At 34.6% G+C, this 15079-nt stretch overlaps 1 protein-coding gene across 5 annotated transcripts in view; it reads left to right on the top strand.

Moving 5' to 3' along the window:
* The window catches only part of LOC106837751 (probable ATP-dependent RNA helicase DDX60), a 223710-nt gene that overhangs the window by 176050 nt on the left and 32581 nt on the right, over positions 1 to 15079 (top strand). For all 5 annotated transcript variants that reach the window (XM_044766994.2, XM_044766993.2, XM_044766992.2 and 2 more), the window contains 4 exons: positions 1162 to 1289; positions 3434 to 3592; positions 5742 to 5886; positions 7894 to 8046. In XM_044766994.2, coding sequence (XP_044622929.1) covers positions 1162 to 1289; positions 3434 to 3592; positions 5742 to 5886; positions 7894 to 8046 — 585 coding nt within the window. The remainder of the gene's footprint in view (positions 1 to 1161; positions 1290 to 3433; positions 3593 to 5741; positions 5887 to 7893; positions 8047 to 15079) is intronic.

Below are 15079 nucleotides of genomic sequence, written 5' to 3'. Positions count from 1 at the left end.
GACCACTTGGGGCCCTGTATCATGGTTAAGATGTGATCACTTTTTGATCAGCATCGTCTCAAGTAATGGAAGCAGGATTTCAATACATCCCTACCTCCCAACTTCTCATTCCATGTAGGAAGGAGCCCATTTTTTCTTTTTAAATTTCAATTACACATTGACTTGGGAAGACTGCCCAATCAGTGAGTCTGAAAACTACCTAATGTCAAGAATTACTACTATGTTAATAGAGGTTTTCATCACTAACTGCTTTTTAAAATCATCTAGGGAGCTTGGTCTTATCTCTAAAAATTCTGATCTCAGCAGCCTTGCATGGAGGTGGGGCACTGGCATTTTAAAACAACATTCTAGGTAATTTTAATGTGCAAGCAGAGTTGAGAATCTTTGGTCTATCATTGCCATTATCTGGCTTTTAACACACTTAGATCTATAGATGCCAGCCTAGATCAAATTTAATTTTACTAAGTCCCCTTACTTTGCCATCTGCTAAGAGGTGGCAAACCTCTAGGCTCCAATTAGTTCCATCCGATACCCTCTCCAGCAGGCACTAGCCCGTATATTTCCTTCCCTTATGACATGCTGTGCTATTCCTAACATGAAGATCCTCTTCTCATCTATTGAATGTTTGTTTGGTCATTTTATACTTTTTCCACCTAAAAGTTTAGTTTAAAACATTTCTTTTTCTTGTTTTTTATTTTAGATAATTCTGTTAAAAATATTATTTATAAACCAATAGGCATGTATAGGATATAAATTGAATGAGTAAATGAATCAAATTATCTCTTAATTTTGTCTTTTTACCAGCCATCCTCTGATATCACAAGTCATGGTAAACTAAATTCTGCTTTCAATGAGTATTTATGTGGCCAGCTGTTTCTCTTGCTATATCATTTTCATTTCAAATTATTTTTTTAATTAGAGGGCTGGTTATACATAGTATCTTATACCAATTATTTTACTAGATGAACTTACAGTAGTCTTACTTTTTTAGTGATATAATTTCTTTGCAGTTTGATATGGCTTTGATTAGTGTTATAATTTACATTGATGTGGATGTCAACACAGTTTTCTATTATAAATGTTAGCTGGTTTTTTTTTACCTATTCTAAACAATCGCAAATATTTTATCATCTACCTTTTACTTATGATATTTTTATTCAGGTAAATCAGTTACTGGAGTACCTTAAGCCTCAAACTTTTGACAGTTCAGAAACTGAAAAGCGAAGAATGTTTCCTTGTTTTGTGGAAAAACTTAAAGAAATGGATAGGCTTCCTGCAATATTTTTTTCGTAAGTAATATTTTCTGTAGATAGCATTCTACTTAAAATTGTATGAATATTGAGAACTTTTGAAAAGAGTAGTTGAGCAGGTATATAGAATTTCTGATTCAGCCATTCTAGTAGAATTTTGAAGAATTTTAATTCTATTATGTTGAAGCCGTACTTATTATACCAACTTGGGTATAATATGAGAGGTAGGAAAACCTCTCGTTAAATTTTACTTCAAAATCTGATTGTGTAGTTAAGTACAATAGAAGTCTCTGGCCCTTCAGTTATTAGAAAAAGTCTATATATCATCAAAGTAAGATAAGCCAAAAGTGATAAAACTGTATTGTGTGTTTGCCAAAAGAGAGCACGTACTCTAGTACACACACGCATACACACATACACATACGACCTCGCACTAAATATTTGTTCTGTACCTTGTTTGCAAAAATGATTACATCTAAACCCCTGACTAAAAAGAAAAGATTTTAGGAAAGCTTTAAAACAATTTGCTGGTTTTCTCTTTCTATTTTTCCCTTCAAAGCATTTAAAGGAAAGTTAGATGGAGCTTAGTAGCAGACTCATCAAATAATTAGCAATCATGTTTTCATTATACTCAAAATAATGATTTTTTTCTTTGCAAAATCTTTAATTCATCTGTACGGGCAAAATGAGTTCACATTCAAATCATTTCACTTTGCTCTTTGGTTCTGGACCAAGGACTCTGGAGGGATGCGGAAAAAGTTTGTGGCATGGTTGTACTTAAGGAATTGACAGTCATTAGGAGAGTGATAATATATATGACCCTGAAACAATTAGATTCAATAGTATAGCTAGTTAGTATGTAAATACTTAATAAACATTTCAGTGTTCAAGGCATTCTGTAGGTGTTATAGTGGATATGAGGAGATGTTTGTCACTTCCAGGAAGATAGGAGGAAAAAGCAATAAATTATTGACTGTAAAGCACAGTCTGTCCCTCAAGGGCATGTAACTTAGCACACATATGCACATAAATAAACATAATAAAGACACTGAATGCTTCGGAGGTTAGCAGGAAGAGAAAATGTAATGGGTTGGAGTGGTCCAAAACACTTTTGCACAGGAGTTGGGTCTCAAAGAATAGATATGCTAGACAGGGAGGAGAGGGGAAGGATACTGAGCCTACATGTAATTTATTCCACCCCATTTGAAACAGAACAAGACCTTCTCCAAAACAAACCAACAAAGGAAAGAGTATGAGCAAAACAAACCGACAAAGGAAAGAGTATGAGCAAAGCTTACATGATGTAATTTATAAATGTAGATAATTTCTGCTCTGACTAGATAACAGGTAGATCATAAATATTGATGAAATGTAACTCTGTCATATCTATCTTGTATATATATATAATACGTGTATATCTCATATATAACTTATAGATTGTATATATGTCTCATATACGTCTTATATGTGTCATATATCTACATCATATATAAATATTATATATGTTTATATGAAAGAGAGAAAGAATAGCTATGGCTTGAGATTACTTTAATTTATGCACATTTATGTGTATATATCCACCCACCCCCATGATAAGCCTCATATGTATATACATATACCAATTTCATAATTAAAAGGGTAATTTCAGACCAAATTGTGAATTATCTCAAATGCCTATAAAAGGAATTTGCATTTTATGTAGTAGTAAACCGGAAACATTTTGAGCAAAGATAAAAAAGTTAAGCCAAGTATGATGAAGTATAAGAATATGCATAGAAATCTCTACAAAATAGAATTTCTAACTCAAACTGCATTTCATAGGTGAAAAAGAATTAACTAATAACAACAACAGAAAACTCTAGTCCATTCTTTATAAATATTCAGAAATGTTAATATACAGATTGTTTTAAAATGGGGAAGAGAGTAGTGTTAATCTGAAAAAATGCCCTTACCTGTTTTATTTATCACATTTATCATTCAAAAATTTAGCTGTCTAGAAAATTCTGATCCCATTCACACAGACTCTACTTTGGGAGTCAAAAGGGCAAAAAGTGATGGAAGGCAGAGAATGATCCTGCCCAAACAAATGTTCTTTTTGCCAAAAATTTTATTTAGTAATTCAAACAGGTCTAGGTTGATATGAGCATGCGATTATCAAAAATTCTCACATATTTTAAATTTAGATACAACATTCACTCAGTGGAATTATCAGCTTCACGACTTCTTACTAATTTGATAAACAAGCGAAATACTCATAACAATCCAATTTCTGAAAGAGAGAAGAAAAATTTGAACAAGAAATTATGGAAGGCAATAAGATCTCAAAAGAGAAACTATGCTGCGTGAGTATTTCTACTCGAATTGTGGAATTAAATGTTTAATAAGAGATATGAATGTTCAGCTGTCTTTGTAATTCAAACTTGTTTTTATAGTGTAACTATACTACTTCATTCTTGTTTTATGACACATCAAGTTAGTTTAATTATACTTCACTTTTGCAGGCATGTGCAGGAGAGGATTTCTGAGTATTTTGATAATTATACAATATTTTACAATAATTTTCTTGATTATGTTAGCTTCCTTCCTTCTTTTATCTTAGAAGGGCAAATTATAATTTGTTTTTTAGAAATTGTAAGTTTGCAAATTTGCTTAAAATGGAGTGTATGAATGTTTATATCCATTTACGAAGGATAGCCATTAAAATATCAAACACCTAATTATTCAGAACAAATTCACTAACACATTTGTTTTTTAATATAACACTCAATAAACATGATTAGTATTTTTATTCCTTTATTGTCTTAATGTAAACCAGACAAATACTAAAAGAAATTGCCCTTCTTGTTTATTAAAATTTTTTTGCTTTTAATTATTTTATTGAGGTTACATTGGTTAATAACATTGTATACATTTCAGGTGTACGTTATTATATTTCAGCTTCTGTATAGACTGCATCGTATTCACCATCAACAAATCTAGTTTTTATCTGTCACCACATATGTGCTGTGCCCCTTTACTCCTTTCTCCCCCCTGCCACCTTCTTCCCCTCTGGTAACCACCAATCTGTTCTCTGTATCTATGTGTTTGTTTGTTTATTTTCCACATATGAGTGAAATCATATGATATTTGTCTTTCTTTGTCTGATTTACTTCTTTTAGCATAATACCTTCAAGGTCCATTCGTGTTGTCCCAAATGGCACCATTTTGTCTTTTCTATGGCTGAGTAGTATTCTATCATGTATACATACCACATCTTTCTCCATTCATCTGTTGATGGGCACCTGGGATATTTCCAAGTCTTGGGTGTTATGGATAATGCTGTGATGAACATAGGGGTGCATATATCTTTTTGAATTAGTGTTTTCATGTTCTTTCAATAAATACCCAGTAGTGGAGTAGCTGGATCATGATATTTCTATTTTTAATTTTTTGAGAAATCTTCATACTGTTTTCCATAGTGCCTGCACCAGTTTGCATTCCCACCAGCAGAGTATGAGGATTCCCTTTTCTCCATGTCCTTTCCAACACTTGTTATTTCTTATCTTTTTAATAATAGCCATTCTGGTGGGTGTGAGGTTGTTTCTCATTGTAGTTTTGATTTGTATCACCTCTGTTATTTTTGCTTCATTCTAACATATATATTAACCTGGGAAACAAAATTCATTATGATAATAGCTACAAAGTTCTCACCCTCACTCAGGATTATTTTTTACCATTTGTTCTTACGCACTCTTGAGAGAAATAGTAACCATAATGCAATAATTATTCTTTTCTGACTGCTTCTAATGTGTTTTTGAGACGGGTGGTCATATAGGGTGGGTTTGGGTCTGGAAAGAGTGACAGTCCTACATGTGTGCTGCCAAAACGTCAATGGCCCAGAGGCCAACTACTCTCATACAGGATGGTAGATACAAACCTCTTCTAATGGCCCAGCAGGCTGATCACTCTTCCTCTGCATGTCATTCCACCCAAACAATGACTTGTTGATTAAGAAATGCTCCAACATATCTCAAGGCTAATTTTGTGACCTATAGAAAATCCATTACAGTGTATGTTTGAAAGAAGAAAGTCGGCAGATAAATATTTTCTATACTTCTCCTATTGTAAAGCGTTTGAATTTAGATGCAATTATTAGGAAAATTGAATTTTTCCATCAAACTTAATGTCAAAAATATAATTCCACTGGACATAGAAAATAAAAATTTTGTTGTCTTGAAAGATGGGAGAGGTGCAGAAGGTTTTTCTGTTTCCTGTTAAATACATATTAATACATATATTTAAAATATACTTAAATGGTAAGCTGATAAACAGGCAATTGAGGTAATCAAGGCCTGATGAATATACTCCAATAGGAATAATTATGCATTGAGTTTGAATTCCCTTGCATTCTTTTCTCCTGTCATTTATAGACATAACCTCAAACTTAAAAAAAAGGGAACATGCATGCTATAATCAATATATCTACTGGTTTTCCTAATATTTTATATTCAGTTTTTTAAACTCAGATTCAAATGCTAGAATTCAAAGAATTATTTTATGGGAGGCTGAAATAAAGGAAATAAAGAAAAACATTAAGAAGCATAATGAAGTTTCTCCTGAGTGTACTTATACTGATCATACAGCTGTGGATAATCAGGTAAGAGAAACGAAATGGAGATACATTTGGGTGCGTGCATACGTTTGCTAGGGCTGCTTTAACAAAATACCACAGGCTGGGTGGGCTTAAACAACAGAAATTTATTTTCTGACTTCTGGAGGATAGAAGTCTGAGATCCAAGTGTCAGCAGCGTTGATTCCTTCTGAGTGCCGTGAGGGAAGGATCTGTTCCAGGTCTCTCTCCTTGGCTTATAGATGGCCATCTTCTTTCCGTTTTTTCTGTTTCTCCCTTTGTACATGTCTGTGTCCAAATTTCCTCTTCTTATAAGGACACTAATCATACTGTATTAGGGTCTACCCCAATGAATTCATTTTAACTTAATTACCTTTGTAAAGACTCTATCTCCAAATATGGTCACATCTTGAGGTACTAGGGGTTACGACTTCGATATGTGAATTTTAAAAGGGATACATTTTAACCCCCTAAAAGTGCATGTAGTGTCTGTATTTTGATAAGACACACAACATAATTAATCTAAATTAATCTTGAAACAGTATTTGCGAGACTAAAGCTGGAGGCTGGAGAAATTAAGTAACTTATGTAAGCTTATATAGCTATTAAAAGCAGCTCGAAGCTTTGTGCCAAGGTGTAACTCCAACATCTAAAGCCTTTTTATCTCGTGAAATTTCCTTTATTAATTGAAGTTAATTATAACTATTCCTTTATGTATATAGAAACATGCAAATTAAATGTAAAAATCTCTTTTCTGAGCTACTGGCTTAAGCAACAACTTACTACAAGAACCTCAAAATCATATTTGTCTGTCTTCTGAAAATTCTTTCTTCTCTGTTCTATATCTACTATGTATTTAGTTCTTCAAACTGGAAACCGTAGAGTCATTATTGTCTTGTACTTCTCCCTTACCCCACATCTCATTCAAAAACTTAACTCTAGAATATGGATAGAGACCCTAAACAATGGGTGCTCATAAAATATTTGTTGATTGACCTAATCATTCATGTAGTAGTCAGAGAACTGTGTTTATTACTTGTTTACGCTTTTTTCTTTCCTTATGTTATGAGGTGGGTTCAGGGGTGGGAGGAGAAGCAGAATGAGAGAGAGAAAAGGAGGGAGAAAAAGAGAAGAGAGAGAAAGAGAGAGGAGACAGAGAAACAATTAATAGCAACTGAGAGAGAGCCAGAAAGAAATGTACAGAAACAGACACAGGGAGTTTCAGAGAGAGAGAGAGAGAGAGAAAGGAAATAGTGGGAAAGAGGAAAGAAAGAAAGAGAGAGAAAGGAAGGGAGAGAGAGGAAAAACAGGAAGTGGCATGCACAAAGAAAACAAGCAGAAAAGGACAGGAAGACACAGACAAAGAAAGGGAGAGGGAGAGAGAGAGAGACCAACCCAGCACTGGTCAGATATAACTGGAGGTATAACAGAAAAAAACCCAGTAAGTTAGTTTTGAATTAACAGCAGAAATAGAACAAAATAAGGGTGGTTGAAAATCAGACTAAGCTGAGAGCTTAGACAGGGATGGGTTTGGGTAGTAGGCTCGGGGCACTCTGGTCCCTCACTCACCTCTTAAAATTCTTATCCTTTCCCTTCAGTGTCTCCTAATTGCCCCAGGCTCAGCTAGAGTCCTTAGTGCAGTCTATTAGATCTATAAACAGTGATTAAACACCTTGGGAGCGAGGCTAGGTCTCCACCAATCAGTGGATATGGGGGAAAAAATGGGATGCATGTTCCCAATGACCAAATGGATGAAGAAAGGATCATCACATATGAGGTTGGACTGCATTTGCCTGTATCAGATATAGAGCTTTGAAAGTCAGGTACTATGGAACTGTCTTACTTAAATACCCTATTTCAGGCACTTTATAGTTCCAATAGGCCTTGGCTTCTGGACTAAAACACAACTAGTCTTTTTAGAAATGTTTCCAATTCTGTGTTGATTTCTAAACAACTTTTTTAATACATAACATCACTGTTAAGTTGAAAGATAAATGGTTTAATTTGATATGGCAAATTATTTGGGCATTTCAGACTTTAATGAAGATCTTACGCAGGCTGAGAGGAACAAGACAATGCTACAAACTGCACAGTCTGTTACGGCGGGGCATTGGATATCATCATGGTTCAATGGAGTATGAAGAAAGACAAGTTGTAGAGATGCTTTTCAGACTGAAGCATATCAAGGTTGGTGAACTTAGAGGATAACCTTCCTCAAAGCACTTCCTTCATTCCTATTGTCTGACTAGTAGACAGAAATGTACGCTGACAGCTTATGGGGAGGTCACTCTACCTCCCTCCCCCATAATCCCTCCACCTAGAGGGATGTTCTGCTAACATTTTGGCACAACCTGTTCTTTTAAATACATTTTTATATAGTTAGTATACAATGTATATACAATTTGGGATCCTGTCTAAGTTGCCCAATAGTACATAATTAAGTGTATTATTAATTAGCATTACATAATAAACATTTTATGAGTGCGTCATTATATGTACATATATAATTTACTTAAACATTCTGCTAATGTTGAAATTTTTTCTTTATAAACATACATCATCATTTCTGATTGTTAACGGGATCAATAGATTCTGCAAAGTGAATTAACTGTTTCAGAGAGCAAAAGTAATTCTAAGGCTCTAGAAATATATGCCAAATTTCTTTCCAGAACGACTCTGTTTACTTCACCTTGACAAATTTTGAGTATTATGGTTAAAAAGTGGAGTTGTGAATATAGTACAGAGAGTATCACATGTCCCAGACACTCAATTTCCCATATTATTGACAACTTACATTTGTATGGTACATTTGTTACAATTAATGAATTAGTACTGATAGACTCTTATGAACTAAAGTCCATTCTTTATTCACATTTCCTCAGCTATTCCCTTAATGTCCTTTTTCTGTTCCAAGATCCCATCCCATCACATTATATTTAGTTGTCAGATCTCCTTAGGCCCTCTTGGCTGTGACAGTTTCCCAAATTTGCCTTGTTTTTGGAGATCTTGATAGTTTTGAGGATTATTAGTCAAATATTTTGTAGAATATGCCTCAGCTGGAATTTCTCTGATGTTTTTCTCATGATTAGACTATAATTATTTGTTTCTTGAAAGAAGACCACAGAGGAGATGTGCTATTCTCATCATATTAAGGGTATAGAGTATCAACATGACTTACTATTGATTTTAACCTTGAGCACCTGGCTGATTTAGGACTTGTTAGATTTCTCCACTATACAGTTATCTTTTATTCCCACTTTTCCATGTTGTCCTCTTTGGAAGAAAGTCACTAAGTGCAGCCCATACTTAAGGAGTAGGTGGTGTGTTTATGTGCTACATCCTTATAACTGGAGTAGCTACATAAATTATTTGGGATTCTACTGTATAGGAGATGTGTGTCTTTCTCATTTACTTATGCATCCAAAATTTATTTATATCAATATGGATATATGGATATTTATTTTATGCTTTGGATTATAATTCATGGTGCTTTATTTTATTGCTTATATTGTCCCAGTTTTGGCCATTGAGAGCTCTTTCATGTGCTTCCTGTATCCCTCTGGCATGCTTCCATCATCGTGAGAGTTGTTCTTTGTGGGCACTCCCTCACTTTCTGTCAAAATAAGGTGCGCCAGGCTCATCGTGTATATTTCTTGCCTCAGCCTTAGAATCAGTCATTTCTCCAAAGAACATTGATTTCTTTTAGGGAAGTCCGAGGAACTGTTAAACTAAGAAAAGCCTAATAAATGTAAAAGTCCAATAAATGTAATGTGAGACCCTAGGTGGATCCAGAAAACAGGTGTTAGGTGAAAACTAAAGGAATCTGAAAAAAGTATGGAGTCTGGTTAATAATAATATATAAATATTTGTTGATTAGTTGCAACAAATGTACAGTACAAATATGAGATGTTACTAATAGGGGAAACTGGGTACAGAGTATTTAAAAACTCATTATTATCTTTGCAAATTTTCTGTAAATCTAAAAACGTTCTAAAAAGAGTTTATTTAGAAATATGTTTTATACATGCATTAAAAGATGTGTTCTGTGAGTAGTGACTGTAGTGTTCTGGCAGACTTTTTAATTTAAATCTGTATTATTGGTAAATTTTTGTCTTCTATCAATTACTGAGAGCAGCATTATTGAGAGTACAAAGTATCAAAATCTCTCACTCTTAATGTAAATTTTTGTGTTTCTGTTTGTACTTCTGCCAGTTTTAGTTTATATGTTTTGATACACTACATTATGTAAGTAGCCAGCATTAAAAATCAGCACATTAAAATCTAAATCTAAATCTAACAGTCAACTTAGATTTTACATACAGAAAAATTATCCTTCTAGAATGAGGGCAGCATGGAGAATTTTAGACAAAAACTGAAAATGTTCATCATATCATCTCATCATTAAAAGAAAGTTCTAAACAATTTAAACAGATTGAAAGCAATTTCAGGAAAATAAAAGATAGTTCAAAATAAAAGAATGATCCTGGAAAATCATAAATTAAAACTTTCATAATCTGAATAAAAATTTTAAAATAACACTTTGGATTAAAAAAGAGATAAAATATGTTATAGTATTTATTTTAGAAGTGTGGATTGTTTGAGGTGATGTCCAAGAGGAAGATAAAATCACTGATCACTTTTCAACTTTTATAAGTACAAATTATATAAATTTGGCAGTACACACTGAAAGAACAGAATTTGAGTGTGTAACATCTGAACTACAGAGGAAAAATAAATGGCATGAAAAACGTGAATCAATCAAAAAGTGATCAAGAGGTTTTCCAGTTCAAGATGGTGGCATAGAAGGGTTCTGAGCTCACCTTCTCCCACAGACACAATGAATCTACAGCTACACATGGAACAATTCCCTCAGAAAAGGATTTGAAAGCTAACTAAAGAGCACATCCACAACAAAGGATAAGAAGGACCATGTTGAGATCGATAAGAGAAAGGGAGACTCAGCCTCTCCTGAAGCCCTAATCCTGGTACTGTGACTCATAGTTGGGAGGGGTCTCATAACAGGAAACACATCCCTGAAGAGGGAGGGGTTTGTACCCAACCTCAGGCACCCCAACCCTTGGGACCTGCACCAGAGAGACAGGCTCCAAACCATCTGACCTTGAAAACCAATGGGGCTTACATCCAGGAGAACCATCAGGCTACAGGAAATGGAAAATCCACTCTTAATGGGCTGGTGCACAGACTCACTTGCCTCAAAACCCAGTGCAAAAGCAATAGTTTGAAAAGTGCCTAGACCATAGGTGATGGAGACTCATTTTCCTATATTAAAGTGTCTGCTGGAGAGGCAGGAACCTGTTGAGACTCTCTCCAGGGACAAAGATTGGTGAACACCATCTTTGTGTTCTTCTGACTCACTGGCGCTGGTGCTAGAGGGCACTATTTCATACCCTCCTTCTAGCCTGCTAGTTCTGGTGGAAGGACCTCACCTCCATGCACCATTGCCACAGAGGCCCACCTAGCTCCAGAAGGACTGGCTGAGTGCCCTGCCCCAGTGTGCTGCAGCCTGGTCCAACTACATGCAGCATCTCAGTCAAAAGAGAGAGTCTTGCATATTTGTGCACCACAGTTGCAGCCCTGCCACAAGAGGCAGGCACACACAGCCCACACAGGGAACATTTCTTGAGTACCTAGCTCTTGTAGCCAGTGGGGATTGTGCCTCTGGGCCCCATGTGGCATCTCCTGCATAAGGTTACTCTTTTAAGACTAAGAGGTACCTGATTTATCAATATATAGAAACAAACATGGAAAGTCAGACAAAATGAGGAGACAAAGGAACATGCTCCAAATGAAAGAACAAGGCAAAACTTCAGAAAAAGATATTGATGAAATGAAGATAAGCAATCCACTTGATAAAGAGTTGAAAGTAATGGTCATAAAGATGCTCACCGAACATGGGAGAAGAATGGATGAACCTAGTGAGATCTTCAACAAAGAGACATAAAATATAAGAAAGTTCCAAACAGAAATTACAAAGCTAGGAATACAATAACTGAACCGAAAAATAAGTATCGGGGTTCATCAACAGCATGCTGGGTGAAGCAGAAGAATGGATCAGTGGGCTGTGGAACACGTGGAACTCAGAACATCAAAAAGAAGAATTTAAAAACGTGAAGATGGCTTAAGGGACCTTTGGGACATCAAGTGAAATAGAATTTGAATCATAGGGGTCTCAGAACAAGAAGAGAGAGAGAAAGAAAGGAGAGAGTCATTTTTTGAAGAAATAGTGTCTGAAAACTTCCCTAATCTGGGGAAGAAAGCAGACATCCAGGTCCAGGAAGCCCAGAGAGTTCTTTATAAGATGAACACAAAGAGACCCACACCAATACACATTATAATTAAAATGATAAAAGTTAAGGTAAAGAGAGACTCTTAAAAAGCAACAAGAGAAGAACAACTTATTACATACAAGGGAAACCCCATGAGGTTGTCAGCTGATTTTTCAGCAGAAACTTTGCCGGCCAGAAGAGAGTGGTGTGACATGTTCAAAGTGCTGAAAGGAAAAAACTTCCAACCAGGAATTCTTTATCCGGCAAGGTCATCATTCAGAGTTGAAGGAGAGATTAAGAGTTTTCCAGATGAGTAAAAACTAACTAGTTCAGCAGCACTAAACAGCCTTAAAAGAGATATTAAAGGGACTTCTTTTAGCTGGAAAGAAATAGCACTAGTTGGTAAGAAGAAAATACATGAAAGTGCAAATCTCTGGAAAAAGTAAATATGTAGTAAAGATAGTGAATGAATCACTTATAAAGCAAGTATGAAGGTTAAAAGATAAAAGTAATAAAATGAACTAAAAGTACAATAGTTAGTTAAGAAATGCATAACATAAAAAGATATAAAAGGTGACATCAAAATATGAAACACAGGAGGAAGGGAGTACAAATGCAAAGTTTTGGAATTCGCTCAAGTTTAAGTTGTTATCAACTTAAGATAGATTGTTACATACGTAGGATGTCATATGTGAACCTCATGGTAACCACAAAGCAAAAATTTATGGTAAATAGCTAAGAGAAAGTGAGAAAAGAATCTAAACATAACACTAAAGAAAACCATCAAACCACAAAGGAAGATAGGAGGAGAAAAAGAAATGGACAGAGAGGAACTATGAAAATAGCCAGAAAACAATTAACAAAATGGCAATAAATACATATCTATTAATTATTTTAAATTAAATAGACTAAACTCTCCAATCAAAAGACATGGAGTGGCTGAATGGATAAAAAAACAAGAGCCATTTATATGCTGCCTAGAAGAAACTCTCTTCAGAAGTAAGGACACACACTGACGGAGAGTGAAGGGATGGAGAAGATATTCCACGCAAATGGAAACAAAAAGAAAGCTGGGTAGCTATGCTCATATCAGACAAAACAGACTTTAAAAGAAAGACTGTAATAAATGATAAAGAATGACATTACCTAATAATAAAAGAGTCAAGCAAGCAAGAAGATATGACATTTATAAATATATATGCAGCCAACATAAAATTACCAGATATATAAAGCAAATATTAGTGGACCTAAAGGGAGAAACTGAAAGCATTACTATAAAAGTAGGGAACTTTAACACCACACTTACATCAATGGATAGATCATCCAGACAGAAAATCAATAAGAAAATATTGACCAGAAAAGACACATGAGACCATATAAACTTAATAGATATATATAGAACATTTTATCCATCCAAAAGCAATAGAATATTCATTTTTCTTGAATGCACATGGAACATTCTACAGGATAGATCACATGCTAGGCCACCAAACAAGTTACAATAAATTTAAGAAAATTGAAATTATATCAACCATCTTCTCTGACCACATGGTTTGAAACTAGAAATTAATTATAAAAAGAAAACTGGAAAAACCACAAAAATGTGTAGATTAAGCAGCATGTTACTGAACAACCAATGAGTCATTGAAGAAATCAAAGAACAAATAAAAAGATACATAGAGACAAATGAAAACAGAAATATGACATACCAAAATCTGTGGGATGTAGCAAAAGTGATTCTAAGAGGGAAGTTTATAACAATATGGGCATACATCAAAAAACAAGAAAAATCTCAAGTAAACAACCTAACTTTATACATCAAGGAACTAGAAAAAGAAGAACAAATGAAGCCCAAAGATAGTAGAAGGAAGGAAATAAAGATTAGAGCAAAGATAAATGAAATAGACACTAAAAGACAATAGTAAAGATCAATGAAACTAAGAGCTGGTTCTTTGAAAAGATAACCAAATTGACAAACTTCGCTAGACTCACCAAGAAAAAGTGAGAGGACTCAAATAAATATCGGATATGAGAGAGGAGATGTTACAACAGATATTGCAGAAATACAAAGGATCTTAAAAGTCTACTATGACAATTATATGCCAAAAAATTGAACAACATAGACGAATTGGATAAATTCCTAGAAATATAAAACCTACCTAGATTGATTCATGATGAAACAGAAAATCTGAACAGACATATTGCTACTAAGGAGATTGAATCAATAATGGAAAACTTCCCAACAAACAAAAGTCCAGGACCAGATAGCTTCACTGGTGAATTCTATCAAACATTTAAAGATTTAGTACCAATTCTTGGACCATCCCAGGGGCATAGGGGTTAAGTTAATGTGTTCCACTTTGGTGGCTTGGGGTTTGGAGGTTCAAATCCCACCCAAAAACCTACATACCACTCATCAAGCCATGCTGTGGTGGCTTCCCACATACAAAATAGAGGAAGATTGGCACAGATGTTAGCTCAGAGCCAATCTTTCTCATCAAATAAATAAATAAATAATACACATTCTTCTCAAACTTTTCCAAAAAATTTAAGAGGAGAGAAACCTTCCAACCTCATATTATGAGTTTACCCTGATACCAAAATGAGGCAAGGACACCACAAAAAAGGAAAGTTATGAGCCAATATCCTTAATGAATTTAATGAAGATAGATGCAAAAATCCTCAGCAAAATGTTAGCAAACCAAATTCAGCAATACATTAAACAGATCATATGCCATGATCAAGTGAGATTTATTCCAAGGATGTAATGATGGTTCAACATCCACAAATCAATTAGCGTGATACATCACATAAACAAAATGAATGGTAAAAATCAAATGATCATCTCAATAAATGCAGAGAAAGCATTTGATAAAACTCAATATCTATTAATGATAAAAACTCTCAACAAAGTGGATATAGAGGGAACATAA

The sequence above is a fragment of the Equus asinus genome, chromosome 3 (assembly GCF_041296235.1).
Source record: "Equus asinus isolate D_3611 breed Donkey chromosome 3, EquAss-T2T_v2, whole genome shotgun sequence".
NCBI classification, from domain to species: domain Eukaryota; kingdom Metazoa; phylum Chordata; class Mammalia; order Perissodactyla; family Equidae; genus Equus; species Equus asinus.
The sequence above is the reverse complement of the archived record's forward strand: the minus strand, read 5'-3'. Positions and strand labels throughout refer to the sequence as shown.